At 35.8% G+C, this 24,658-nt stretch overlaps 5 protein-coding genes across 7 annotated transcripts; 3 read left to right on the top strand and 2 right to left on the bottom strand.

The window, feature by feature from the left end:
- Nucleotides 1–1,593: 1,593 nt before the first annotated feature.
- Nucleotides 1,594–6,124, top strand: LOC18048133 (novel plant SNARE 11). 2 transcript variants are annotated; one of them, XR_002906469.1, is made up of 10 exons: nt 1,594–2,128; nt 2,221–2,313; nt 2,847–2,940; nt 3,051–3,088; nt 3,592–3,683; nt 4,057–4,136; nt 4,247–4,303; nt 4,452–4,536; nt 4,630–4,704; nt 5,562–5,583. XR_002906469.1 is itself a non-coding variant. In XM_006440078.2 (10 exons), the coding sequence occupies exons 1-10, from the start codon at nt 2,055–2,057 to the stop codon at nt 5,649–5,651; spliced, it is 786 nt and encodes a 261-aa protein (XP_006440141.1). In that variant the 5' UTR covers nt 1,594–2,054; the 3' UTR covers nt 5,652–6,124. The 2 variants fall into 2 exon arrangements, 1 of the variants encoding a protein (XP_006440141.1); XM_006440078.2 differs by having other exon boundaries at nt 4,452–4,544; nt 5,562–6,124.
- Nucleotides 6,125–9,084: 2,960 nt separating this feature from the next.
- LOC18048131 (probable serine/threonine-protein kinase PBL19) lies at nt 9,085–12,899 on the top strand. The gene is made up of 5 exons (XM_006440077.2): nt 9,085–9,795; nt 10,451–10,711; nt 11,529–11,651; nt 12,050–12,487; nt 12,576–12,899. Exons 1-5 carry the CDS (start codon nt 9,448–9,450, stop codon nt 12,585–12,587), a joined length of 1,182 nt encoding a protein of 393 aa, XP_006440140.1. The 5' UTR covers nt 9,085–9,447; the 3' UTR covers nt 12,588–12,899.
- Nucleotides 12,900–12,957: 58 nt separating this feature from the next.
- LOC18048132 lies at nt 12,958–14,134 on the top strand. Of its 2 annotated transcripts, none has more exons than XM_006440075.2 (3): nt 12,958–13,364; nt 13,444–13,543; nt 13,777–14,134. In XM_006440075.2, the coding sequence occupies exons 1-2, from the start codon at nt 13,297–13,299 to the stop codon at nt 13,538–13,540; spliced, it is 165 nt and encodes a 54-aa protein (XP_006440138.1). In that variant the 5' UTR covers nt 12,958–13,296; the 3' UTR covers nt 13,541–13,543; nt 13,777–14,134. The 2 variants fall into 2 exon arrangements, with proteins under 2 accessions (XP_006440138.1, XP_024044338.1); XM_024188570.1 differs by having other exon boundaries at nt 13,444–13,547.
- Nucleotides 14,135–14,210: 76 nt separating this feature from the next.
- On the bottom strand, nt 14,211–17,190 carry LOC18048130 (beta-amylase 3, chloroplastic). The gene is made up of 4 exons (XM_006440076.2): nt 16,503–17,190; nt 16,140–16,350; nt 15,701–15,811; nt 14,211–15,429 (listed from the first exon to the last, which is right to left on the bottom strand). The coding sequence occupies exons 1-4, from the start codon at nt 17,042–17,044 to the stop codon at nt 14,638–14,640; spliced, it is 1,656 nt and encodes a 551-aa protein (XP_006440139.1). The 5' UTR covers nt 17,045–17,190; the 3' UTR covers nt 14,211–14,637.
- A 3,099-nt stretch (nt 17,191–20,289) lies between these two features.
- On the bottom strand, nt 20,290–24,658 carry LOC18048235 (poly(U)-specific endoribonuclease-B). Its single transcript, XM_006440073.2, has 8 exons — nt 24,381–24,658; nt 24,210–24,287; nt 24,055–24,111; nt 23,160–23,225; nt 22,993–23,061; nt 21,996–22,604; nt 21,375–21,446; nt 20,290–20,747 (listed from the first exon to the last, which is right to left on the bottom strand). The coding sequence occupies exons 1-8, from the start codon at nt 24,495–24,497 to the stop codon at nt 20,514–20,516; spliced, it is 1,302 nt and encodes a 433-aa protein (XP_006440136.1). The 5' UTR covers nt 24,498–24,658; the 3' UTR covers nt 20,290–20,513.

The raw sequence follows: 24,658 nt of genomic DNA, 5'->3' as shown, positions 1-24,658 counted from the left end.
TAGTTGTGTGGCCTATGTCTGCGTGTGGCATAACTTTGCTAGTTAAATTAGAAGAATCATTTGGTGATGCTCATGAATAATAACATAGTGAAGATAAGGATCTTATTATTATCACCTTTTTTATATTGTTTTTGTTTTCCTTTCAAGTGATATTACAAATACAAAATAAGTAATCCTTCAATTTTTTGGGAGAATTATGTCTTCTTGGAAATTAGACCTTATTATTATTATTACACAACCCATAATATTAATACATTTAATTTAACTTTTAATTTTAGTGAAGCTCAGTATCCAGATTGTCATTTCAAATCTATAAAAGAAGTGAATTTCTAACGTACTTGTTCAGCTGTTCACTCAGTTTTTTTTTTAATTACATGAGACTATTGCTCAAATTACAGTTCAATTTTTTTTTTGATTACATGAGACTATTACTCAAATTACAGTTCAAATTACAACTCATATTACATGATAGTATAATTGATATGTACAATCATATATTTATACTGAGCCTTGTTAACATTAATGTTGATATGGCACCGCTCAGATTTTTAACCCTCTCAAATATTCGAGGAACGCCAAACTCTCAATCTGAGAGAAAGACTGCCTTCACTCGAGCTCAAGGGCTCCAAAGAAGGATATTTAAATTAAACTCCTACAATGCGTCTGCGGAGACTCGAACTCCTTCCCTCACAAATGTGAGGGAGGGGCCCAAGTGGCTAGCTGTTCACTCAGTTGAATGCTCAAAAGCGATAACTTATTATTTAAAAAAAATCTCTATTGTACCTAATGGATGCATATTATAATATATTATTAAAAATATTAAAACAATAACCATTCAGATATTTATAGTAAAAAAAATGGACCTAACTAAATTTCTATTAATGAGCGATAACTAAAGTTGTTCATGGCTTCATGCTCTTAGAACTTGCAAGGGCTTCTAATGCTCGGTATGCCAATAATACTAATAAATTCTGGATTGTATTTATCTTAGACTATAAAAACTTGAAAAAAAAGAAAAAAAAAGAATACACACACATACATACATATATATATATATGAGGTATTTTCATGTTTTTAAAAGACGGACACATTATTAAATCATATAATTTAAAAAAGATCAATATCTAATTCACCATAAAAATGTATGATTTAGTAATATGTTTGTGTAATTTAATAATATATCTGTACTAACTCTATTATGAAAAGAATGAAGGTGTTTACATGAGATAATATATGTAGAGTTGATATTATTACGAGGGATCCCCGGATTGCCTATTATGAGTAGTTATTGTGAAGTTATTAGCTAACTTTTTTTCCTACTTAAAAAAACAGAAAAAAGGACAAATCATTTTTCAACGGGGTGAAAGATCCTCCCACGGGAATTCCGTAGACGTCACGAAAAATCTTCAAATCAGACGGTCAGCAGGGTTCGACGATACGGTATGCTAGCAGTGGACCCCACCAGTTGGCCAAACCACTTAATAAGTAGGCAGAGCGCACAAGACACCGCGTGCTTGACGGGCCCCACAGCTACAGTTTCTTTTTAAAAACTAGCCGAAAATGCGGCCAAAATTATCGCTAACAATAAAACAAAATTAAATTATTTTTCAAACCTTTCACTCTCGGAGCCGAAACCTCCAAAACTAACCAATGACAATTCAATCAGCTCAATAATAATAATAATAATAACGAACACAGTAAAACAAAATTAAATTACAAAAATAAACCCACCCAAATCATATTCTGTCAATCACGACAACACATTGTTTGTTTATGCTGTTTAGATCGGGCGACATTGTAAGTCCTCGTTTTGGTCTCCCCGATCGATACAGCCACCTACATTGTGCGGATCGAATCCGAATTTGAAATTGCCGATTTTCCATTGAGACTCAGCGGATCTGATTTTGAATAGTAGATTTTCGAGTTTTCATTTTTTTCTTTTCTATTCTTTTTTTAATTAGGAGCTTCATTCGTTAGTTTTTTTTGGTGATGATTAATTTGGCGGTATAAGCTTTATAAAGTTTCGAGCTGCATTCTGAATTTTTTTTTGAGAGATGGATCTATCATCGATCAGCGACGATTTAGCGGAGATCAATGGACAAATCACTGACATTTTCCGTGCTTTATCGTAAGAAATACATAAAACACAAATACACACACACACACGCACACACACATACACATATATAAACATTTGTAAATTTATGTGTTTTGTTGCAGAAATGGATTCCAGAAATTGGAGAAGATCAAGGATGTTAATAGGCAGAGTAGGCAGTTGGAGGAGCTTACGGATAAGATGCGGGAATGTAAAAGGTATTTAACATATGTACTGTTCTTATTATTAGCCCTTTTTTCCCTTTTCTAGCTCCAAGATGAATCTAATACGCACTTTGCTCAATAATTTAGTTCGTTTCCTGAACTAATTGTTGTTAGTTAGTAGAGCAATCATAGACAGTGACTATCATCGTTTGCAATTTTTACATTTTTGAACTAGTATACCATATGTGTAACGTACTTCCTTGAAGAACATTGGCTATGAAATGAAGTACAAATGAATATTAGATTAGGACGTTCCTAGATTTACAAAATTCGTGACGTCGACCCTGTACTTGCTACTGTGTAGTGATTGACCGTTCAAATTCAATGAGATTGAAGTTGTGTGATTCAGTGGAAGCTGCCAAACAATTTGGGAACTCTAGTTTGTCAATCTCTAGATGCTAGGCTTGAACTTCTAGATATCTCACAAAGACTGCTGTCTAGATTGGTCGGCCAATATGCTGCTGGTGATGTTTTCAATATGCTTTCTCTCTAGTTTGAAACAGAGCAATGTCTTCCTGTCATTTCAGGCTTATCAAAGAGTTTGACAGAGAAGTTAAGGATATAGAGGGTAGAAATGATCCAGAAACCAACAAGATGCTAAGTGAGAAAAAACAGTCAATGGTGTGCTTCAATCTCTAAATTTTATTGATAATTTGACGCTCTAAATTGTTGTATTTTTTTGTCAATTTATATCTCAAGTTTGCTTGATGCTGTCTGCATTTTCTCTGCAGGTCAAAGAGTTGAACTCATATGTGGCTCTAAAAAAGCAGTAAGTTTGCATATGTTCAAAATTACCACTATTTTGCTTCTTGTAGGTTGTAGCTTCAAGAGCAGTTTTATTCATGTACATTGCATCTGAATGTTTTGAATATCATATTTCTTTTGTGTTCTCTTATGGTTTATGATTCCTGTTCAACCTTGTATAGTTACTGAGTTTCAGTGAAACTTTTTTTTTTTCCTCTGGAAGTATATGATGCTCAAACCGTTGATTGGATTAATTTCATTAAGTTTAGATTTTTTTTAATTATTTTTTCTTCTCTTGTGGGGTTGATCCTTTCGTTGCCAATCTGTATACAGTTCCATACTTTCTCTTTTCCACTCTATTTTTGTCATGAAGTGGCAAAATGTTAATAATTAAAGCTCTTGCATTCTTGCATTAATTATGTATACAGTGCCGTAATTGTGGTAGTTATTGTTTTCTATTGACTGTTAAATAATTTTCAGTCATGCTTCTGATCCCTGAATTGCACTTATTTTGATGTTGGCTTTCAGACATCAAACCAATCTTGAAAACAACAAACGAGTTGATCTCTTTGACGGGCCAAACGAAGGGTTTGCTGAAGACAATGTTTTGCTAGCTTCATGTAAGAATATAGCCTATTCTTGAGCATGATTTTTCATAGCTCTGTCTACATAGAGGTTCAAGTGTTATAAATAATAGTTGGAAATTTGGGTATAAAACATTGCAAGAATATACATTCACTGCTAAAATGCGTATTTTCTCTAAGGAATTCGGAAATAATTGGATTATTCACTCCATGGTATCTGTACAGTTGTGAAATTTCACAACTTTGTTGTTTTTGTAATGTTCTTGTACACCATTAAATGCTGTTGCATTAGACCACGCTTCCCACGTATAACACAATTGAACTTTGACATATTTGCAGTTAATCTAACTCTAGGAGTTGTTTTCTTCCAACCAAAGCATTTCTAAGGTTGAGACTATTTATTTTGCAGCCATGACAAATCAACAACTAATGGATAGTGGAAATCGAATGATGGATGAGACTGATCAAGCCATTGAGAGATCAAAACAGGTTAGTGTGTGTTCAGAGGAAGACTACAGTTTCCAGTTCCAAAGTTTGGTTGTAAGTTCTGTAGTTCACAAAATAAAGAAGTAATTGTCCCCTCTGCTTACTTATGATAGGTTGTTCATGAAACTATTAACGTTGGAACAGAGACAGCCGCAGTGCTCAAGGCTCAGGTTTGCAATTTCGACAGCATTCGAAGAATTTGAATTTTATGGACTTTGGCAATTTTGAGTTTCAATTTATCTTTTTGGCTACTTTCTTTTCATTGTACGAGACTAAATGTGGCTTTGGGAGCTGAACATTTTTATGTCTCATATTCAGACCGAACAAATGAGTAGGATTGTTAATGAGCTAGACTCTATCCATTTTTCAATCAAGAAGGCTTCTCAACTGGTCAGGGAAATTGGTAGGCAGGTCAATCTCTGAATTATCCACTTCCTTTTCTTTTGTATAATAGGTTCAGTGTAATTATGTTACTCACTTCATTATATTTCATCAGGTTGCTACTGATAAGTGCATTATGGCAATGCTCTTCCTTATTGTCGTTGGAGTCATAGCCATTATAATAGTGAAGGTATGAAATCTATTTATACTTGTTCATTAAATGGAGATTGGTATTTCCCGTTGAAATGGAGATTGTTCTAGTCATTCAATGGGCAATGCGATCACCATTTCATTCACCACAAAACCTTTCTTTTACACAAGAGCATCAGATTTGCCTTTGTCTAGACTTGATTGGCTATGTTATTAGGTCTTTCTGAGAGTGTACTAGTTTAAATGTTTCGTGCTTTCACAATAGCTAACTCCACAAATATTTGCCACTGCTTAATTGGAAATTGATACGAGAATTTCTTTGTGATCTATTGTTTAATGCCAGTGAGGTTGATAAAACTTGTTGCAGAACACTTACTGAAGTCGATCAATGAAAAAACTGGTTAACGTATGCGTTAAGTTAGGATCTTTGTTTTAGCTTAGCCAGAGGACAAATGGCTTGATCATGAAAGTACCTGATTCGACCTAGAATATTAGAGTTTTGATAATTTTGGGGAAAAGCACTTGGATCTGTTCCCTTTTAAGAACATATTGAAGCACTATTACCTAACATCCTTATCGGCACAGTATTCTATAAATCAACTAGATTAGCTAAATTTGCTTTAGCATATGATGAATCTGTTGCTGGGAAGGGTATATTCCCAGAAAGTATCATTTACTTTTTCAGTCTTTTAATCAATCAAGGTTATGATTCCTTATCCCCTAAAATAAAAATGAAAAAAGAAAAACTAGATTACCTCGTCAACTCCTCAGAAAATTTTCACCGTTTAGAAGCCATTCTGCCAAATGCTGCCAGTGCAGGTTGCCCCACACATCCTCTTGTCTGCATATTTCCGGTGTTCATGCACTTGCCTCATCATTTTTAACTTGATATTGCAGCTTGTGAACCCGAACAACAAAGACATCCGGGATATTCCAGGATTAGCTCCACCTGCAATGGCTCGAAGATTACTTTCGAATCCTAGATAAATTGTTACATCTGACATCTCATGAGAGTTCTAGGGTGATCTGCAGTCTGATTGCAACTATCATTAGCATAGCTTGTGTGCCAGTTGGCCCTTCCCAGTGTTGCAGAATGCATCTGTTGTAGAATTGTTTTAATTATTGGTACTACGATGGAGAGATTTCCAGGCTTCCCCAATTTGTTATCGCAGCTTATTGGTAGCTTCAATCATTCGAGGAGTTTATGGTTATTTTTCCGACATTTGGTGAAAATCATCCTCCAATCCAGGGAGAAACCGTACCATAGTATGTGTATTTGAGATTGTATCGGTTCATATCCTGTATAATCACAGTTGTATCACTTTCACTTGCCAATTTGTTTTTTGTTTTGAAGATTTGTTCCTTTACTTTTCACTTTAAACGGTCACGGACATAGTCAATGTCGGGTCTTGGATGGAAGTTGTAATCCTAGTCGACTAATCCATTTTCCTCTTCCTGAATTGTTTCCACTTTCCAATGCTTGCTTGCTGCCCTGTTTTTATGTGGGTAGATGGGCAGTCGCTGTTGCCAGTCAAGAAATATGTAACCTTTAGGAAGAGGGAAGGAAGAACCTGCGACATCTATGATTTGACTTCAACGACGCGGAAAAATGAAAATACAATACGAGACTGGACCTGTCTATGGTACAGATTCTGTAACAAACATCTCCCGTCATCCCACCATCCGATTTTCTATTGTTTAGTTTCTCACTCCACATCCAACCACATCCAACGGCTGATGCTGCAGTCTGTAGCTTACAGATTCTGTAAGCTAGTCAAGTCCTACGAGACTATACAAATGACGCAGACATATATCGTCCCAACTCCCCACCATGAGAGCCGTAGCCTTCATCGCTCTTTTGTCTGGGTAATTGCTGGGATTATGTCAAATCCAATACGAAAGTCCCGGAGAAAATTGTGGATATCATTGTATTCAGCCGTTGGATCACCATAAATTTATTTATATAAATAAATTTAAAGATTAGATGCAATAGTTACACGGTACCGCAGCCGGACTCAAAAGTCCCGTGGAAACAGCAGTCATAATTTAATGTTGTATCATATTTTTATTATTTTATGGAGACCGCTTTTACTTGTCAAACTGTTATTAAACACGGATTATCACTAATACCAAAAGTTACGTGGTTAGAATTAGATTGACTCGCAAATATTTTATGTGGTAATTGGAAAGACAACTACTTCTTGTCATATTTGAAAGCAGGGAAGTCGATATCAAGTTTAACTTTTAGGTGGAGGCAATACCCCACGCGTCAATGACTTTTTGTGTTTATCTAAATTAGTATTCATATTTAGAAATTTACAATTTCTTAAGGTGTAGTTTGAATACTTTTTTGAATTTTTTTCTTTTCGAAGAATAAGAATGTAGTTTGAATACCCCAGTTTAGAAAAAGTGATGTATTTTCAAATATTTGAAATAAAATTAACTCACGCTGATACATGATTTATTTTTAAATTTGACAATCCCTTATTATTAACTTGACTGTCCCTATTGTTTGCTTTTAAATTAATAAATGAAATACTTTCAATATTATGGCACATAAAAATTAAAAAATAAAAACTCGAATCTTTTGATTTTTCATTTAATCAAGTTGTGAATGAAGTAGCATCATCTCAATTCTCACAGCATAATTAATCCATTTTTTTTAATGCTTTGTACACATATCTCTAGTTATTAGGGAACATGGGTCGCCGATTTTGACAGTCATGTGTTACTCCGTCCACGTACCCAAAAGAACTCCCATAAAGTGAAGAAGAAAAACAGAAGCATCTCTGCCTCTCTGTCCATACTATGTTACAAAATAAAAGAGTCGCAGTCACAGTCAAACTCAGGCGATTCGCAAAGAATTATTTTAAAATTTCTCACAAAGAGAAAAGATAAATGAAAGAGCTCAAATGGGTCCGTGAAACTGTTATCCTATCTGTCGAGTCAAAAAAATGTCAATTGAAAGCTCTCTTTCTTTCCTAATGCTTTTTAGTCCGTAACATTCAATTTCAAAGTTCAGTATCGTTGTTCACACTGCCGAAAGAAGCACTCCAGCTGTTGTAATTTATGAACCTATCATTGTTTTGCCTTTTTTTAACTCCCCTGTTTCGAAACAACCCCCCACCGAGTTTCAATATAATAAGGTAATGCACATTTGCACCAAGGAATAATTTTTACTCTTATAGATTATTTAGAGTTTTTTTTTTTTTTAATATGTTGTTTGGTAGCATGGACTGTTAACTGACATTTTTAAGTACTATTCATATTCCTCCTCCTTATTCATGTTGTTTTTAATATGCCAAACCATGCTGCTCTTGATACAATAATTTAAAGCCGGGCGTAACGCGGGCAACAATAAAAAATTGATATAATAATATTCTCTACACAGAACACACTGACAGTCGTTTTCCACTTCAACGAAATCATGATCTTTGATAATGCAACGCTACCTAGTACGAGGCTCCCTCCCACACTAAGCCCGATTACAACTACTTTTTCCCACTTTATTGTAATCATACGACCGATTATGAACGAAATTATGAGTCGGCTAACCTTTTTCTTTGAACTGAAATGGAGACGTAATATAATAAAATCTCTATAAATTAATATTTGATAAATTAATAATTTTTATTGTATAATAAATTTTCACGATTCCGACTTGAGTTAATAAACTAAATTAATAATTTTGATATAATAATATAATAATGTTTTTTTTAAATCTTATATAATTTTGTAGTCCCATTCAAATTATAAATTAATAATTTACTGAAATTACAAATGGCGACTCTATTGTTATTTTAATTACATAAAATAAGATTCTATTGTTACTTATATACATAAAATATAAATTTATTATTACCTATTTATATTAAAATTTAAATTTAGTTGGATTTTATATCTTATTTTTCTTATTGTATATAAAAATTCCGGAGTTGATTTCTTAAATTGTAATAAGAAATTATGAAGTGTTGTTAATGTACGTTAATTGAAATATAAATAGCTCTATAAATTAATAAATTTTATATGATTCCAACTTTATTAATTTATGGAGATTTTATTGTATTGAAAACTTCCCCCCGCCCCCAAATTTTGGCTGTGAAGCTACCGCTTCGACATGCATTGCGTCACCAACCTTTAGACTCAACTGAAGCTGGCGCGGTCTTTGATTCTTGAAGACTAACAATCAAAGACAGAGACTGAATATTGAGCTAATTTATTTATATTTATAAAACAAGGTCAAAAGTCTTTACAATTTGTTAAACGACAGACACAAAAATGAAAAATCCAATAAATGAGAGGGAGATTGAGAGAAGGGTCTTCTCGGACTTTTGATCATATGGACTGGTCATCTAGTTGCTGCATAGTCCTGTCTCCGTCACTCCCCTTGTCCTTTTTCTTTTTCTATTTGTTTATTTATTTTTTTCAATAGTCCAAACGCGGCACCGGTTTCTCTCTCATACTACGTGGGCATTCAAGATTTTCCACATTTCAACTGTGTATTCTCCTTCTCTTTCCCGTCTTCATATTTGTTGCTCATATGATCATATCCTGTGTATAGTACTAGAAGCCAAATAAATTATATCTTCAACTTCACGGCTTTTCAATTATTCCCACTCGTTTTCCTTCTAAATTTTTTATCTGGCTTTCTTTTCTCAGTTCACACTGTTTATTTGTTTCTTTTTCTATAAATTTTGTGTTTTTTAAGTTGGTGATTGCTTATGGCTTTTCTCTTTCAAAAAGCTTAAAGACCGAAGAAAGTTCATATTGAAAGGATAAAAAAATGAAGTGTTTCTACATTTTCAAGGACAAATTCAAGCCCAAAAAAGGTTCAAACTCTGCCCCAGAACCCAGAAACCAAAATAGACTTGATAATAATTCTGCTTTAAACCGTACAGCAAGATCATTACCATCACCAAGGAGCATACCAGAGTTGTACAAGGAGAAGGAACACCATTTGAGAGTCTTCGATATGCAAGAGCTGAGAGAGGCAACCAATGGTTTCAACAGGATGTTAAAGATTGGAGAAGGTGGTTTTGGGAGCGTGTATAAGGGCACCATTAGGCCTCTCGATGGTAGGGGTGAGCCTCTTGTTGTTGCCGTCAAAAAGCTCAACAACCATGGTTTGCAGGTACAAGGTCATAATTTTTCAATTACTGCAATACGTTTTTTTTTTAATTGTTATTCAGATGTTGCTTTTTTTGGACTGGCTTCTGCTGTAGTCAATTTGTGCTTTCCTGGTAGAATCAGTTCGATCTTTATCAAGCGGCTTATCTTGTGAAAGCATGGATTTAGTTTGCAACGAAATGTGAATCTTACTTTTTGTTGCTGCGTCGAAATTTGGATTATGTTGTGCTTGAATCAATAAAATTTGGGAATTGAGAGAAAATATGGCTTGAATTAGACAGGGATCGGCATTACAGCCCAACACTTGTTTACATTAAAGGGTGAAAAAGCTCATCGCTTTTTGGTTCTAGATGGTTTACAAATTCTGGGTAATCTTATTTTCATACCGGTGGCAAATTTTGATTTTGAAATTCATCAAGTATTGAAAATATAGGACGTGCTTGAAAGAATATTGGGTATGGGGAAGAAAAGTTCATCTTTTCTCCATTGTACAGCGGAAGGGAGATGAAAAATCAAAAGATACGGAAAATATTTAATGAATGGCTTTTGTGTTTGCGACTTTCTTCTTCTTTTTTTTTCCCTGAATTAACAAAATCATTATCGTATTTGCACTTCATTATATGTATAATTCATGTTATTTATAATGTCTTTTCCTGTAGGGTCATAAGCAATGGCTCGCAGAAGTTCAATTTCTTGGGGTTGTTAGTCACCCAAACTTGGTGAAACTTTTAGGATATTGCTCCACAGAGGATGAAAGAGGAATTCAAAGGCTTTTGGTGTATGAATATATGCCTAATAGAAGCTTAGAAGATCGCCTTTTTAGCAGGGCTCAGCCCACGCTACCTTGGAAGACAAGATTAGAGATTATCCTTGGTGCGGCTGAAGGATTGGCGTACTTACATGAAGGATTGGAAATCCAGGTAAATTTGCTTTGTTCCAGCAAACTTCAGTTGACCGTATGATTGTGTATCAATGTTCTTGGAATTAGACATTTAACAATTCATGAATATGAGGCTTCAACCTCAACTTGTTTCACTAGGCTATACAAACTTTAGTTGATATCTTTTATGATCTAGCTTGTGGCTTTTGATTGTTGGAAAACAGAAACATGTGGTGCTGCTTTATTCTCGTCAGTTTTCTGTTATACCAGGGAAACTTAATGAATGTCATTGTGCAGTTTTGCTCTAGTGTTTTTATTTTAAAGTTGGCCCATCTTTACCATCCCACAAGTTGGAAATTTATGGGGTTTTCAACTTTTGATATTGGTGAGGTAGCTCCATCATTAAGAAGAGTTCAAATCTGTCAATTTGGAGTATCTGTACTTTGCGGACATTATATTATTATTAAACCCTACGGAGCAAGGTCTTAAATAATTGTTAGCTCAATCTAAAATAATTGATTTTCATTTTCATTTTAAAGCTTTTGAATTTGGAAATTGATGAAAGCTTGGGGATAAAATCAGAGATACATCATATGCTTTTTTTTAGTGAATTGTGGGGAAAATAAAGACCTGTAATACATTATCGTCGTAAAGATTCTGTGTGCACATTCTTGGTTTCTTGCCGCCTATTGGGGTCAAATGCTCATATGACCTTTAAATTCTGCTGTTAACTAACTCCCACAGTCGTACTTGCCTGTCATCTTTATTCAAATTTCATTAATTACTTTTAATTTGTTAGAAGACTACTTTATTATCTGCATGTTCTTGATCCATTGTTGCTTGTGTTGATTCTTTAGGTGATATATCGAGATTTCAAGACCTCAAATGTGCTTTTGGATGGGAACTTTAAGCCAAAGCTCTCAGACTTTGGGCTTGCTAGGGAAGGGCCAACGGGTGACCATACTCATGTTTCAACCGCGGTAAGTTGGTGTTAGAAATGCATATGTCTGGCACTTTCAGTGGCCGTATCTGTATAATTTTACAAAAACCATCTTAAGTGCTTCCCATTGGGTAGCTATGATGAATTAATTTTAATTTCTTCTGTTTGCCTCTAAAACAGCCATGAGTTAAGCAACATTGCTCTGATTAGCCATTATTTTCCTTTGCGGGGGATTTTACCAGCATCGTTGTTCTTTTCAAAGCCAAAATGATCCCTTCCTTTTACTTGGATAGCTCTCTCATTCAAACATTAGCTATAGATTGATTTCTTCAAAATTCTTTGGCAAGAAGAATGCATGGAATGCTTGTTTGCATTAACGATTTATAACTTTGCTCTGGCCTTGATGAATCAGAGTATATGTTTTATGTTTGGCATCAGGTTGTTGGGACGTACGGATATGCTGCCCCAGAATATATTGAAACAGGCCATCTCAAATCTCAGAGTGATATATGGAGTTTCGGTGTGGTGCTGTATGAGATCCTTACTGGCAGGCGGGTGCTAGAAAGAAACCGCCCAACAATGGAACAGAAACTTCTTGAGTGGGTAAAGCAATTCCCAGCCGATGGTAAAAAGTTCAGCATGATGATAGACCCGCGACTAAGAAACCAGTACTCCATCAATGCAGCTCGGAGGGTTGCTAAATTGGCAGACAACTGTCTGAAGAAGAATCCTGAAGAGCGACCGACAATGAATCAGGTGGTAGAAAGCTTGAAGCTAGCAGTACAAGAATCAGAGCAGGGAAGCTCCAGCACCACTACCGCTGCCAAGACTCCTGTTACTTCTTCATCGAGATTAGTTGACCGAAGATCAAAGAGGGTTTGTATAAATATGGATATTTGTGATTTATAACCAGATGCTTAAAATCTTAATGCTGACTAACTTTTGATTCTTATTTTCTTGGCAGGTCCAAGTGTAAACGGGAAGGGCTTATTTCTTATACAAAATTCATCCCAAAGTCATTGGAAACATACAATTTTGTTGGCTTTACATGCTTGATTCAACTAGTAGTAAATAAGCAAAGCCTTGATCCTGCATGTTTATTTTTATTTTTATTTCTGATTTTCTACATTTTACTACTGTATTCATTCATTACATAGAGAGGCAGTGAAGAGGAAGTCATATTAGATATAAAATGCGTGTAAATTAGGATAGAAAACTCATATTGAGGCGATTGTAGCTTTCTAATATTAAGTTTAAATGCCATGTTTATTACCAATTTTCATGAAAACAATTGACTTTTTTTTTTTTTTTGGTTTTTTGGTTACTTTACGGGACTGCTGATGGGGACACTTGTCACACAATTAATGTACTTGTGTTCATAATTAACCATTTCCAAGGTAAATGATAATAGAAGGCAGGGAGATCCTGAAAGATTATGAAAATCACCATAAGTTCTCAAAGACTTATCGAGTTTATTTAAGAGAAAATGGGAACTTCAGAAATTACGACGAGACTAACAAGTACAAAGACCTGATTCGTTCAGCCCGTAAGCTACCGGCCCAAGGCGGCCCAAATTTAACAGTCACAACTTTCAGAACAAAACCCTGGGGGAGAAAGAAAAAAAAAAAACCCAAATCTGCTATCAAATTCCAAAATCAAAATAAAATACAAAACAAAAAAGAAAAATGGAAAAAAGGTTCAGTCTGATTCAAACGATTGCCACTGCAGCTGCGTTTTCCGCTGTTACGGCATGGTAATTCTCGTAATTTGTCACACTGTTACGAGAAGTAAACTTTGTTTTATTTGAAATTTGATGTTGGTTGTGTTGTCAGGTACGGATTCATGTTTGGAAGAGAATCCGCTCGCAAGGACCTGGAGCACTTAATCGAAGATCTTAAACGAGGAAATTCGCCTCCTCCTCATTCCTGATCGGTATGTGAGTATTTTTTTTTCATCTTTATTTTCATTTACTCCGTTTCTTCTGTCCTGTGGAATCATACAATGATAACTTATTTAACTGAATCTTAGCTGAAAGAATATCCACATCTGCAGTTCTAAGAGTTTTTTTATTTTTATTTATTAGTTATTGTTTGGCAATTGATCAAAATTTTGAATTTGATGCTCATCTGAAGTGTGGATTTTTCTTTGTGGTTGGGAAAATTCAGGTGACTGGTTTTAGGTTGTTTGTTAGGAATTGAGTAGTCATCAGTATGATTAAGGATGAAAATTGGGAAAGAAGGACGACCCATTAGGTTTCAGACATTGGTTGAAAAGTGCTACCCAGGTGGCCCTCTCTGGAAGCATATGTTTCGTGGCTTCTTGCGTTGTCTGTGAGGAATGTGTGCTGTTGTAGAGGATAATTAGGAACCAATGGGATTGGCATGTTAGTTTTGGTGCAGATTTCCTCTCATTTTCCGGAAAAGGTTTGTAATTTGTTCACCTCAAGACTCTTCTTTTGAGTGAAAATGGATGTCAGTACAGACCCTATTGGCCTTTCATTATATTAATCTTTTTTGACAGTAAGTTTGCAATAGTCAGTGCTGGGAATTTATTGATTCTTGACTATAAATAACGGTAGCACTTATTACTTAAAAGCATGGTTATCAGTAGTGCACTTGGCTTTTAAGTAGCATTTGAGCATCGCCACTTTCTCGAAATTACATAAGAAATGGGAATTAGTAGAAACCACAGGTGCCTTTTGGTAAAAAAATTTTGTGAGGAACGAACGAATTTGATTGAACACACTATTCAAAACACAATGAATCCATTCCAACTGCTTATCATATCCCCATAATCTGGACTGACAAAAGTATTACCTTGTAAAAACTATTCTCCATTAATAAATTGGTGATGGGGTGCAGTTGTTATTGTTCTTAGACTTGGGCTATCTAAGTAAGAACTTCCCATGTTTGATGCCAGTGTCATGCTGTACATCTACTACAATGTTTTTGTACTATTTTTCCTTTCTTGTCATCATTATGATTTATGATAGAATGTGGTGTTATACTAAAACATCAAAATACATTTTACACAACAGCAGCTTCCTTGGTTTTCTTCCCATTCTTCCCTTTAACAAAGCCAACATAAAGGTCACTTCCAGTTGAGTCCCACTCTGGAAGTCTTGGCCTCCTGCCTTCCGATGACATTCTTTGCACAAACTCTACCAAGTTTCTCCAGTTGTCACTCTCGAACAATTTCTTGTGCATTCTTAGATATGTAAATGCACCCAACCCGTTGCCAGCATCTAAATTGCTGGTTGCCAGAACTTGTGCATATGCATCTGCATCATATCTCTCCAGTGCATTCTCCCCGGCAAGTTCTACTCCAGCTGTCCTTGTTGCCATCTTTACTTGCTGAACTAATCCTTCTGGTGAGCAGTTCGCATTACCAGGCTGTTCTCTGTCTCTCATTTCCATGCAGGTGAAGTTTAATATAGCTCCATGTTTAGCCAGCATTCGTGCTATTGGTATGTAACCATCACAATACCTAGTATTGTAGTATCCGGCTGTCAATTCAGCCGCATGGGACCTCGATCTGTAGTGCCAGTGAATTCCGGCTACTTTTCCAGAGAGTTTTGAGCCAGTTCCTTGGAATATTTCCTTGGCAGCTGCTAGAATTCGATCACCATGTTGTATTAGCTTTCCAGAGTACCATTCCATGAAGAACCGTCCATACTCAGAGTTCCAGGTACCATCTCTCCGGAAAAACCCTGTATCTTCAGGAAATTGATTATACTGGCCAGAATCATGAGGCCCACTCCTTCCCCAGTCCTCATTACTAGATGCCTCTGCTGATGCTTTCAGTGAAGCTCTCATATACTGTTTTGGCATGGAAGCCAAGTTAGACATGAAATAGTAAATACAATTTATTAATCCAAATTCAATTTATCCACTTGATCTGGCTGGTTTCACCAAATTTATGTTTTGTCTGATCATATTGAAGGGTGGTCAATTTCATTTATTTTATTATTATTATTATTATTATTATTATTTTTACAAACATGGGTCCTCCATTTAGATAAATTAATGTTGACAAAATAATTGACGGGCCATCCAAAGGTTGTATTATTTGAATTGGTGTTAAGCTGACCTTGTCATAGCATTGGAATTCTCCAATCCCTGGAAACTTCCAGGTCCCATTGCTTTCTGGATAAGCTGGGTATCTCAGCTCCCCGCAAGGACCCAAGCCCACTTGAATTTCCTGCAATTGAAATTGGAATGAGTTTCTAAAACTAAGTAAAATTTTCTGCTCTTGCAGTAGCAATCCAGTTCCCAGCATATTTTGACTTGTGATTTTTAAAGAATGGGTTTTGAATGTTGGATTGGCAAAACGGCCATTCTAGTAGATGTACCTTAAAAGTGCATAAGATTTCCATTTTAAACTGTACTAGTGTTGCTACTTCTATGTTCTTTGAGGCCAAACAATAATTAGGTTAAGATCTGGTTAATTTATGTTAAAACTATCCTTGATACTAGTACTAATTAACATCACAAGGTGTAATCTTACACTGAACAGAAAGCTTTATTACCTGTACAACATCACCCAAGTAATCTCTGAATCTGTCCCGGAAGCTCCTCATGTAATCTGAGTAGACCTGAATCGGTGTTCTTCCTCTGAGCAACGGTATTGTATCACAACCCAACGAGATGTACTCTGGATTCCTTCTCCCTGACTTGTCTGTGTACACCAGGTCAGGATTCTTGCTGATTTCTTCAAGCACCCATGGAGGTAGCGGAATACTGTACATATTCAACATAAAGCCGTAGATTACTTATTTTGGTTAGACTACAGCTTCAATACCCTTCACGAGGCGTTACTAAAACACACGCATATGCAAAAAAAAAAAAAAAAAAAAAAAATAATAATAATAAAATTAGATGTTATCACATACGTGCAGGAGTCTCCAACATTTCCACCACACTGATGAAACGACATAACAACTTGTAGCTTCAAGCCATGCTTTTTCACCATTTGAATCAACTCAGCATAGCCTTCCCAGTTATAATTGAGAGGTCCATCTTTCTCAACCAAACCCCACCAAGCATCAACCATTACTCCTTCAACACCGGCACTTTTCAACGCCATCAAACTAGCATTCATAGCTCTAGGCTTATTCAAGTGCCCCGAGTTTGACAGCGTGTCCAGTGGCAACATCACAAACACAGGCACCTTATTTCTATGATGATTGTGAGGAGGACTCGCGAGCTCATGAACCATCTCTCTTTTCTCACTCTTCCTAATAATTCCTCCCATTGTTGAATGTTTGTCACGACAGAGCTGAGCTTCTTGCATTGAACTCTTAGCCCGGAGACGGCGTGAAGGCTTGATTTTGGCAAAACAAGTAGTGGGTGATGAGAATTCGTCGGGTGTTTTGATGGTTTTGGTGTCATTTAAGTTGATAAAAGAAGTTGAAGAACGTAGTGTTAAGGCCATAGCACTATATTTTTCTTTTTCCTTTGGAAATGAAGAGCAATGGCCAATAAGGAATATTTTGAAGGCGGGTTTCTGTGTTTATTTATAAAACGAAAAACTCTCAACTCCAAGTTGATGTTTTTTGAAGAGGACAACGATGACGTTTGTGTGGGCTCTAGTTTACGAAAGAAAAAGTGCAGAAGATCAAATTTGTCAGCTCACTTTTTCTAGTCGTATTCACCTTACGTGGCTGCACTTTTTTATATTCTTATCCACTATTGGGGGCTGTTGGCACAAAGGGTATATCTGCGAATCTGTGATCACCCTATTGATGTAAAAGTTTATATATTTTGCATGTGCGTTTTGTTAATATCAATTTAATTACCTCAAATTTGTGCAGGCAGGCCAGCACAGAAAATGAAGTATCTTTGAAATGATGATACAACCTCTTTGCTATTTTGAATCAACTCGAGTACTCAAACTTTCAACGACATCGTTTTTGGTTTCATGATAAGCAATGGGTGGTTTTGTTTTCCTACAAGTACCTAGCAAACCCCACATTCACCTCTAGTCACTGAAATTTTTATGTGGCTGAAATTTTTTGATTCATTGCAAAATTTTCTTGGTTTTGGTTTGCTTAGGATAAGAAGAGCCGGTGGCTCTTTTAAGTGGGGTTACTGCTCATGTCGTTGTAATTAGGCCTTCGCGCTTTCTTCTCTTGGAGTTTTCGTTTTGTGCTATGATGATTTATCAAAAGACCAACTATGATAGCTTCACTGATCCACCATATTTTATTGCATGTGTTTGAATTTGTTTCAATAAATTGAGGGCTCTATCACATTTTTAATAAATCTTTAGTGTGAAATTATTTTTTGATGAAGTATATACCACTTTGGTTCATGCATATGATGTGCATGCCCGAGGGGTTTTGAGCATTTTCATTTTATAAAATGCTGGTAATTTCGATTTTGATGTATAACAAAGAACTAAGCTAGCGGGTCCTAATAATTTAGATAAAAGATAATTTCGAATCTTTAGAAACCCCATTGAAATCGATGGATTGGTCTTTAGTCAAGTGAGGTCTATTTGAGCTTAGTTGTTCAGCAAGTCATCAAGTAGTTCTCAGTTTTCATGTCAGCCATTACATGGTTTTGCGGATGATATATATTCATAGTCGACCCTTATCTCTTCGAACTCACTTTCATACAAAGCAAAAGTGAAAGAGGTTTATTCAATTCATGCATAGATTAACGGGTCTGAGATAGAATCAAGTTAAATTAAAGGTTGAGACTCTTGTGTTATTTTGTTACATATTTTCAAAGTGAAATGGCCGCTCTGTATATGGTATATAAAAAGCTGACAAATTAATGATTAATCATAAGGCATGTGTAATCAATGGTTATATACGTCCCAGATTGTATGGTGGGTCGGAAATTAATCATGCATCATTCTTCTACGTTTCCTTACTACTGATATAATATTTCACTAGCTCATTTTTGTATGCTTTGGTGATAATTAATACCCATACTGCTTTTTCCCTTTTTTTTTTTTTTCATTATAATTATATACATAAATCTATTATAAATAAGATGTTAAATAAATTTTCAGTACCTATTTTTTTCTTTTTATAAATTTTACTGTTACCCTTTCTTCAGTTTCTTTCCCCCTTGGGGAATCTAGTTTCATTACCATGAAAATTTGGTAACCTACTATAATTCCAAGGAAGCTGAATTTAGTGTTGAATTTGGACAGGCAGGAAAGAGACCACATTTTGGTTAACGTTTTCACACTTGGTTATTGTCTTGTAGTTTAGCAACAAAAGTGTAATTAATATGGTCCTCCAACACAATTATATCTTCCATTTATTGTTGGTGCCATTTGGTTTAATTTCTTTGCTTGCGGTTCTCCATTGCTGAAACGTATGCGTTTCAGAATCCACATAAACACATATTAGTCATTGCGTGGCCATGAGCATTCCTTCAATATAAATAGAATTACGAGGGGCCATGGGCATGACTCTTTTCTGCATGTAATTAAGCAATTTCCAGTATCAATCAACTCAAGTGTGTAGCAAAGTACACGCATTAGGCAGCTCCAAGTCTTTGCGTGCCGTATAGACTACAGAATGTGAAGAGACTGCAGAAAATGAACGCATAGTTTCAAAGCTCGTTGCCTAACACATACAGTGGACATATAAGACTTCATTAGGCATTGTGTTTTGTTGTGTACTTTCCGCTTGTAGAAAAATATATAATGTTGTCCTGTAGATATGATCACATTGATCCCATTTCTTCGTATTATCCTTCAGAATGACAATTATGACAATACTATTCTGGTGCCGCACGGAAATTTCAATCTGAAGATTGGAAATGGTCTCGATTCTAATTAAGTTCTTTCATTTCAAACGAAGCTACAGTCAAAGTGTATATATATAGAAACCTAGCACAAACTAATTAGCTGGCAAACCAATGGCTTGGGACATTTGATTAATCAGAATTGCTGGAATTAGCAGGTTTAATTCATTAGGCAAAGTGGCAATTTGAAGCCGCCAGCAACTTAGCTGTTTTCTATAAGGTGCTTCGTCGTTAATAGTAGTATACAGCTAGATACTGAACCTGAAAGATTGGCTGAGCTTGAAATATCTTCATCCTGCTAATGCTGACAACAAATGGTCGGACTCCTGCATATCCATCCGCACAAATGGTGGTTCCATTCACTTGATAAAAGTACAATTCGTCTATGATAAGCGCAAGTGGTGGTAGCGGATAAGAGAATGTGTATATCTGTAATCATACTGTCCTTGTGTATTTCAGCCAGGGATCTATCTCCATGTAATCAGATAAACTTTCAAGATATTTTCATTTTAATCTACTAATGGTTGCTTGACTTGCTTCCGGACCCTTTGCATCTGGATGGAGGTTTCTGAAGGAATCGATATTTTGAAGATGCAGAATCCTCTTATGATATTTCTTTATGTATCCTTTTCAGATGTCTCGTGTCTGTTTCTTTCTCAAGAGGTTCCCGTTAAGCCAACTGACCAACTCAAAATTTGAAAAACTGCGAGTGACAATGGACAGATGAATAACATTGTCATCACAAGAAGGCAATAAAGATGACGCCCAAAGATTACAAGTAAGATCTGCATTATGTTGAATCACTCCGCCCACAGAAACATCACTTGCTATTGATAAAATAGTGCTTCTTTGTGGGGCAGTTGATGCAGAAGAACGTATGTTAGCATCTTGACAGTCAGTAAGCATCATAAGTGAAATATAAAAGGGCTGCTGAGCATAACAATCATCATATATGACAGTAAGTTTCTGCATGTTTTATTTTACAGCCTTAGATGGCAAAATCCTAAAACAACAGTTTACTTATTAACTTTCCTCAGTTTCTAGCACATAATTTTACATGGTCTCACAATTTCTACTTTTTTAGACATAGTAACTTTTTTGAGTAAGACTCCAAGGCTTCACCAAGAACCAGAAATTCAATTCTCTGCAATAGGAAAGACGGAACCAATTCTGTCTCCGAATCGGTAGCACTTGATATTAACAGGGTATGGACCCAGCTGTACATAGTTATCTTCTCCACCAACGAAGAAACATAGGGTGTACAAAGCAATTTCAAACTCCGGACTCACTCCAACCAAAGTGGTTGATACAGATTTGAGAATGCCGTTCCATTCAAACTGAACTGTTAGCAACTGCGTTTCAGAGTCCGGCTGCAAGAGAACAAAGAAACAGAGGGATTAAAAATACAAAAGCTGTGGTGGTTAAAATGGATGAAGGAAAACCACCTGTTCTTGATATCATAACATATAGTAAATCTGGTTTCCACTGATGCAGTAGTAGCTAAAATCTTGTAACAAAGCCAATTGTGGTTGGATGCTTCCCTTATGGGAAAACCTGTTTTTGATATATATACAAGTGATATAACAATTTAATTGGACAGATCCAATTTTAGTAATGCAATTTCTCCAATTTATCATTCGGCTTATTTCCCTAAACATGATTAGTTAAAAGAATCATAAGTGAGAAACAGTTTAAGGTTGTATATGAAGATCTTTTAGAAGACTACTATTTAAACTCCACAGCAGAAAAATGATACAGAACCTGCACAGCCTGGAAGTCAGAGAATAGAAGATATCCTTTCATTGCATAAAATGCATGTTAGAAATGATACTAACATATTTACATGAAGCCCCAGTTAGCAATAGATAACTGAAGAAAGAGTTCCAAAAATAAAAAGGAAAAAAAGTGGGTTAAACATTCTATTCCTGTGATTTCAAGCTCAACCATCAGTTTCGTCAACACATAACCCAAAGTGAACATAAGATAAAGACACTTACGACTTGTCCGCGACGTCGGGGGAATATATATCCTTGGTAATCAACATTTCCTTTTGCTTCTTCAAGGCAAAACTGGAGAAAACAACAGATGTAAACACAATATTCAGCTGTTATAATTTATGATAGACTCTCTAATTGCAAAAAAAATGAAAAGAGAAATGAGGATGAAAAGAAAATTATTAACCATAAAAATTACAAAGATTTAAAATTTCTGAGTAAGTTTTGCTATTGTGATAAATTCAGTATCTACAAATAACAAAATATTTAGGGTGCCCATGATGACCAACCCTGACAATAATTCTCCAGAATGACTACAAACCTAATTGTCACATTTATTTAAAGGGATAATGCATCTGTTCCACCAGTTCCAAGCATACGTTACAGTGAATCAAGAGTGCCTTCTTCTTCAACAACAATCACTAACTACAAGATGCATTATCTTGAACTTCTTTAGTCTTCTCCATCAAATATAAAAAAATAAATTGTAAAATAATTCAGTAGCTTTTTAACATTTCTCAAAACTTGTAAACATATATAATTAATGCAAATCATTTGAATTCCAACTCACATTAACTTAATAATGAATAATAAACATAAGAGAAAAAGAAAATAATTATAGACCTGAAGCCAGTTATGGAAGCCAGAAACTTCTTGTTCACCAGCTTGTTTGATTTCCCCAACAAAAACATGCTCAAAAGCAGAAGAGCAACTGGATGTACCACCTCGGCCATAAAGATCAAACCAGAGACTGCTGATTGTTCTTTTAAAATCTTGATAATTCCCAGATACAATGCCCTTGGCTGAGAGATACTTATGAAGATATTTAATTGGTGCAGTTCTACTGATTTCTTCAATGAAAGCAGCTTGCTCCTGCTTCTCTTCAGATGTGACAACTTCTTTGTGTCCTGCATTTGGATTGTAATTATCTAAAAGTGAACAGAACCGAGAATAAGTAGGCTTCCTGAATACGTCATCACTAAGCCAACTGAACAGGCTTCCTTGTGCCATATCATCCTTTTGGTAAGCCTTCTTCCCGTCACCACAGTCAATCTCATAGTCCTTGCCAGGTACCAGACGATTTGAATCAAGTTCCCAGAGCCTATAGCAGCCTTGTGACAGGTCAGCAAGCTCTTCTTCTGAGGGTTCTAAGGTATCATCAATTTGAACGTCATTAGAGTACTCTTGCTCATTAGGAGGCTTTTTGTACCCATTCCATTGTTCCTTCTGAATCTGTTCAACCAATGTTTGTACAGTATCAATCAAATAATGACTATTAAGAAGAAAGCCAGAATGCTTTAAGAATTAACCATCAGAAAATGATCCAAGGTATTTCATGTTCTCGGTATAATTATGACATTCCGATCTAGCAGAATAAGAAAGTAACAAAGTAATATATCTAATAAGAATGTAGAATTCAGATGAACTGAGTTTCAAAAATCGACAATTCAACTTAATCCAATCGGTGAGTTCATTAACAATTACATCCTCCACAGACAATTTCCTCAAAGTTGATTAAATGCACATATGAGATAAATAGTAATATATCTAAGGTATGGACTATAACTAATATTCAGGCCATACTGAAGTGTGCACGATAAATTTGAGCAAAAATACCTACCTTGTGTTGTCGCCTTGGAGGCTTCCTGCCAACAGTCTCCCAGCCATCATTGTTATCCTCTCTTTTCTCCTGTATAAAAAGTCAAAACAACATTGAAAGTTCCACAAAATAAATTATATGATAGGAATTCAGACTTTCAGAGCATAAAATAAAACTCAGTAACCGACCTCTCTGTTCCAGTTGTTCTGGTTCCAATTAAAACCTTCATTCTTCTCGTGCCCTTCATCTACAGCCTGTATTACAGACATTGAAGAGCACACACCTCATTGAGCCAATGCCCCAAAAAAAAGAAAAAGAAAATCCAAATAACTGCACATGAAGACAGGAAAGTTATAATAGTATAACATTGAAAGCAAAATTCATAAATTAATAATTGATGTTATTTCTGAGGGTTCAATTTTTGTCGTGTACAGATTTTAACGGTTCTGAAAGTCATTTACATTTCTTTTATTAAGAGACTTATCTTAAGGTGGAACCATCTTTTCGTTAAGTTGTTATTTCTGACAAAATACACACATAAAAACTCATGTGTGTGTGTGTGTGAGGGGCGACATAAATTCTCTCTGCAAGGTGCTCTACGCGTATATCATATAACGTACATGTAAAATAAAGGCCTTCCACTTCATTAGTAATGCATTATTAATCCCCAGGAGTTAAGTCTCAAACTGGAAATAGTGATGCAAATATTCTCTCCTTAAAATCACTATCGACAAACCCATGTCACATTTGTGGGTGCCAAAATTGTGCATTTGATATCTGCCACAGTAACAATCTGTGGCATAATTAAGTAACTCTTAATATAAAATACAATAACTTAGTAGACGCAAAACACCGTAACAAATACATATTTCTCCTCTAAAATTCCCTTCAAGAGAAAAGGCCTAATTAAAATGATCACAATTCAAAAATCCGGAGTGATGAAACAACTAATAAGTGACAAATTAGAGTCAGAAACTTTTTCTCTTTTAAATTTAATATATTTAAAGGGAGAGCCATTACTTAAGCTCGACGAATGATGACTGTGATGATGAGACAATTCACAAGCGAAAATTCAAAATTTACCTTCTGAGGTCGCCTTGAAGGTCTCGAACCTTCGTCCTGCCAGACTTGACTTTCCTCCTGCTTTCGCATCACATCTTAAATCTCTTACAACTTTTAATCGAGATATCTTTTTAATTAAATAAATCAAATCAAATCAAATGAATCTAAAGACAGACCTGAACGCTCCACTGATTATTATGCTGACTGTGGCGGCGTCTTTCTTGAGCGTCTCGATCCTGATCTCCCGACACCACCTGCGCATTTTAGCATGTACCATTCCAACACTCATCATACATCCTGATCATCGAAGAGAGATGAAAAGGTTCAACAAACAGGCGTTAACTAACCTCCGCCCAACTGGATCTGGACCGTTCATCTCGGGACCGTTGTTCTTCCTCTCTGTCGTCGCGATCGCGGCCACCACCGAGTGCCACGTCGACTAAGCCCTTGATCAGACCCTCCATTTTTGTGTAAAAGTGAGAGAGGGAGTGAACGAAGTGAGAGTTAAGGATCTTACAGTACGTGAGGTAATAACAAAAGCTACATGCGCTCGTTGAATGAAGTTGAGAATGGCGGGTAATGGCAATTTGTGTAAATATATAAAATTAGAGTGGATCTGTGAGAC

This window comes from Citrus clementina, unplaced genomic scaffold, assembly GCF_000493195.1.
Source record: "Citrus clementina cultivar Clemenules unplaced genomic scaffold, Citrus_clementina_v1.0 scaffold_3, whole genome shotgun sequence".
NCBI lineage: Eukaryota > Viridiplantae > Streptophyta > Magnoliopsida > Sapindales > Rutaceae > Citrus > Citrus x clementina.
Note: the sequence above shows the minus strand (reverse complement) of the source record. Positions and strands in the feature narration are given on the sequence as shown.

What these genes read in the sequence shown, in the direction of transcription:
- LOC18048131 (XM_006440077.2), top strand. Translation starts at nt 9,448, where the DNA reads ATGAAGTGTTTCTACATTTTCAAGGACAAATTCAAGCCCAAAAAAGGT. An exon ending in ATGAAGGATTGGAAATCCAG is followed by an intron (nt 10,712 to 11,528) that starts GTAAATTTGCTT and finishes TTGATTCTTTAG; the next exon opens with GTGATATATCGAGATTTCAA. An exon ending in ATACTCATGTTTCAACCGCG is followed by an intron (nt 11,652 to 12,049) that starts GTAAGTTGGTGT and finishes GTTTGGCATCAG; the next exon opens with GTTGTTGGGACGTACGGATA.
- LOC18048130 (XM_006440076.2), bottom strand. Translation starts at nt 17,044, where the DNA reads ATGGCCTTAACACTACGTTCTTCAACTTCTTTTATCAACTTAAATGAC. An exon ending in AATGTTGGAGACTCCTGCAC is followed by an intron (nt 16,351 to 16,502) that starts GTATGTGATAAC and finishes GAATATGTACAG; the next exon opens with TATTCCGCTACCTCCATGGG. An exon ending in AATTCCAATGCTATGACAAG is followed by an intron (nt 15,430 to 15,700) that starts GTCAGCTTAACA and finishes ATGCCAAAACAG; the next exon opens with TATATGAGAGCTTCACTGAA.
- LOC18048132 (XM_006440075.2), top strand. Translation starts at nt 13,297, where the DNA reads ATGGAAAAAAGGTTCAGTCTGATTCAAACGATTGCCACTGCAGCTGCG. An exon ending in TTTTCCGCTGTTACGGCATG is followed by an intron (nt 13,365 to 13,443) that starts GTAATTCTCGTA and finishes TTGTGTTGTCAG; the next exon opens with GTACGGATTCATGTTTGGAA.
- LOC18048133 (XM_006440078.2), top strand. Translation starts at nt 2,055, where the DNA reads ATGGATCTATCATCGATCAGCGACGATTTAGCGGAGATCAATGGACAA. An exon ending in GACATTTTCCGTGCTTTATC is followed by an intron (nt 2,129 to 2,220) that starts GTAAGAAATACA and finishes GTTTTGTTGCAG; the next exon opens with AAATGGATTCCAGAAATTGG. An exon ending in GTGAGAAAAAACAGTCAATG is followed by an intron (nt 2,941 to 3,050) that starts GTGTGCTTCAAT and finishes TTTTCTCTGCAG; the next exon opens with GTCAAAGAGTTGAACTCATA.
- LOC18048235 (XM_006440073.2), bottom strand. Translation starts at nt 24,497, where the DNA reads ATGGAGGGTCTGATCAAGGGCTTAGTCGACGTGGCACTCGGTGGTGGC. An exon ending in CCAGATCCAGTTGGGCGGAG is followed by an intron (nt 24,288 to 24,380) that starts GTTAGTTAACGC and finishes TAAAATGCGCAG; the next exon opens with GTGGTGTCGGGAGATCAGGA. An exon ending in AGAACAACTGGAACAGAGAG is followed by an intron (nt 23,062 to 23,159) that starts GTCGGTTACTGA and finishes CTTTTTATACAG; the next exon opens with GAGAAAAGAGAGGATAACAA.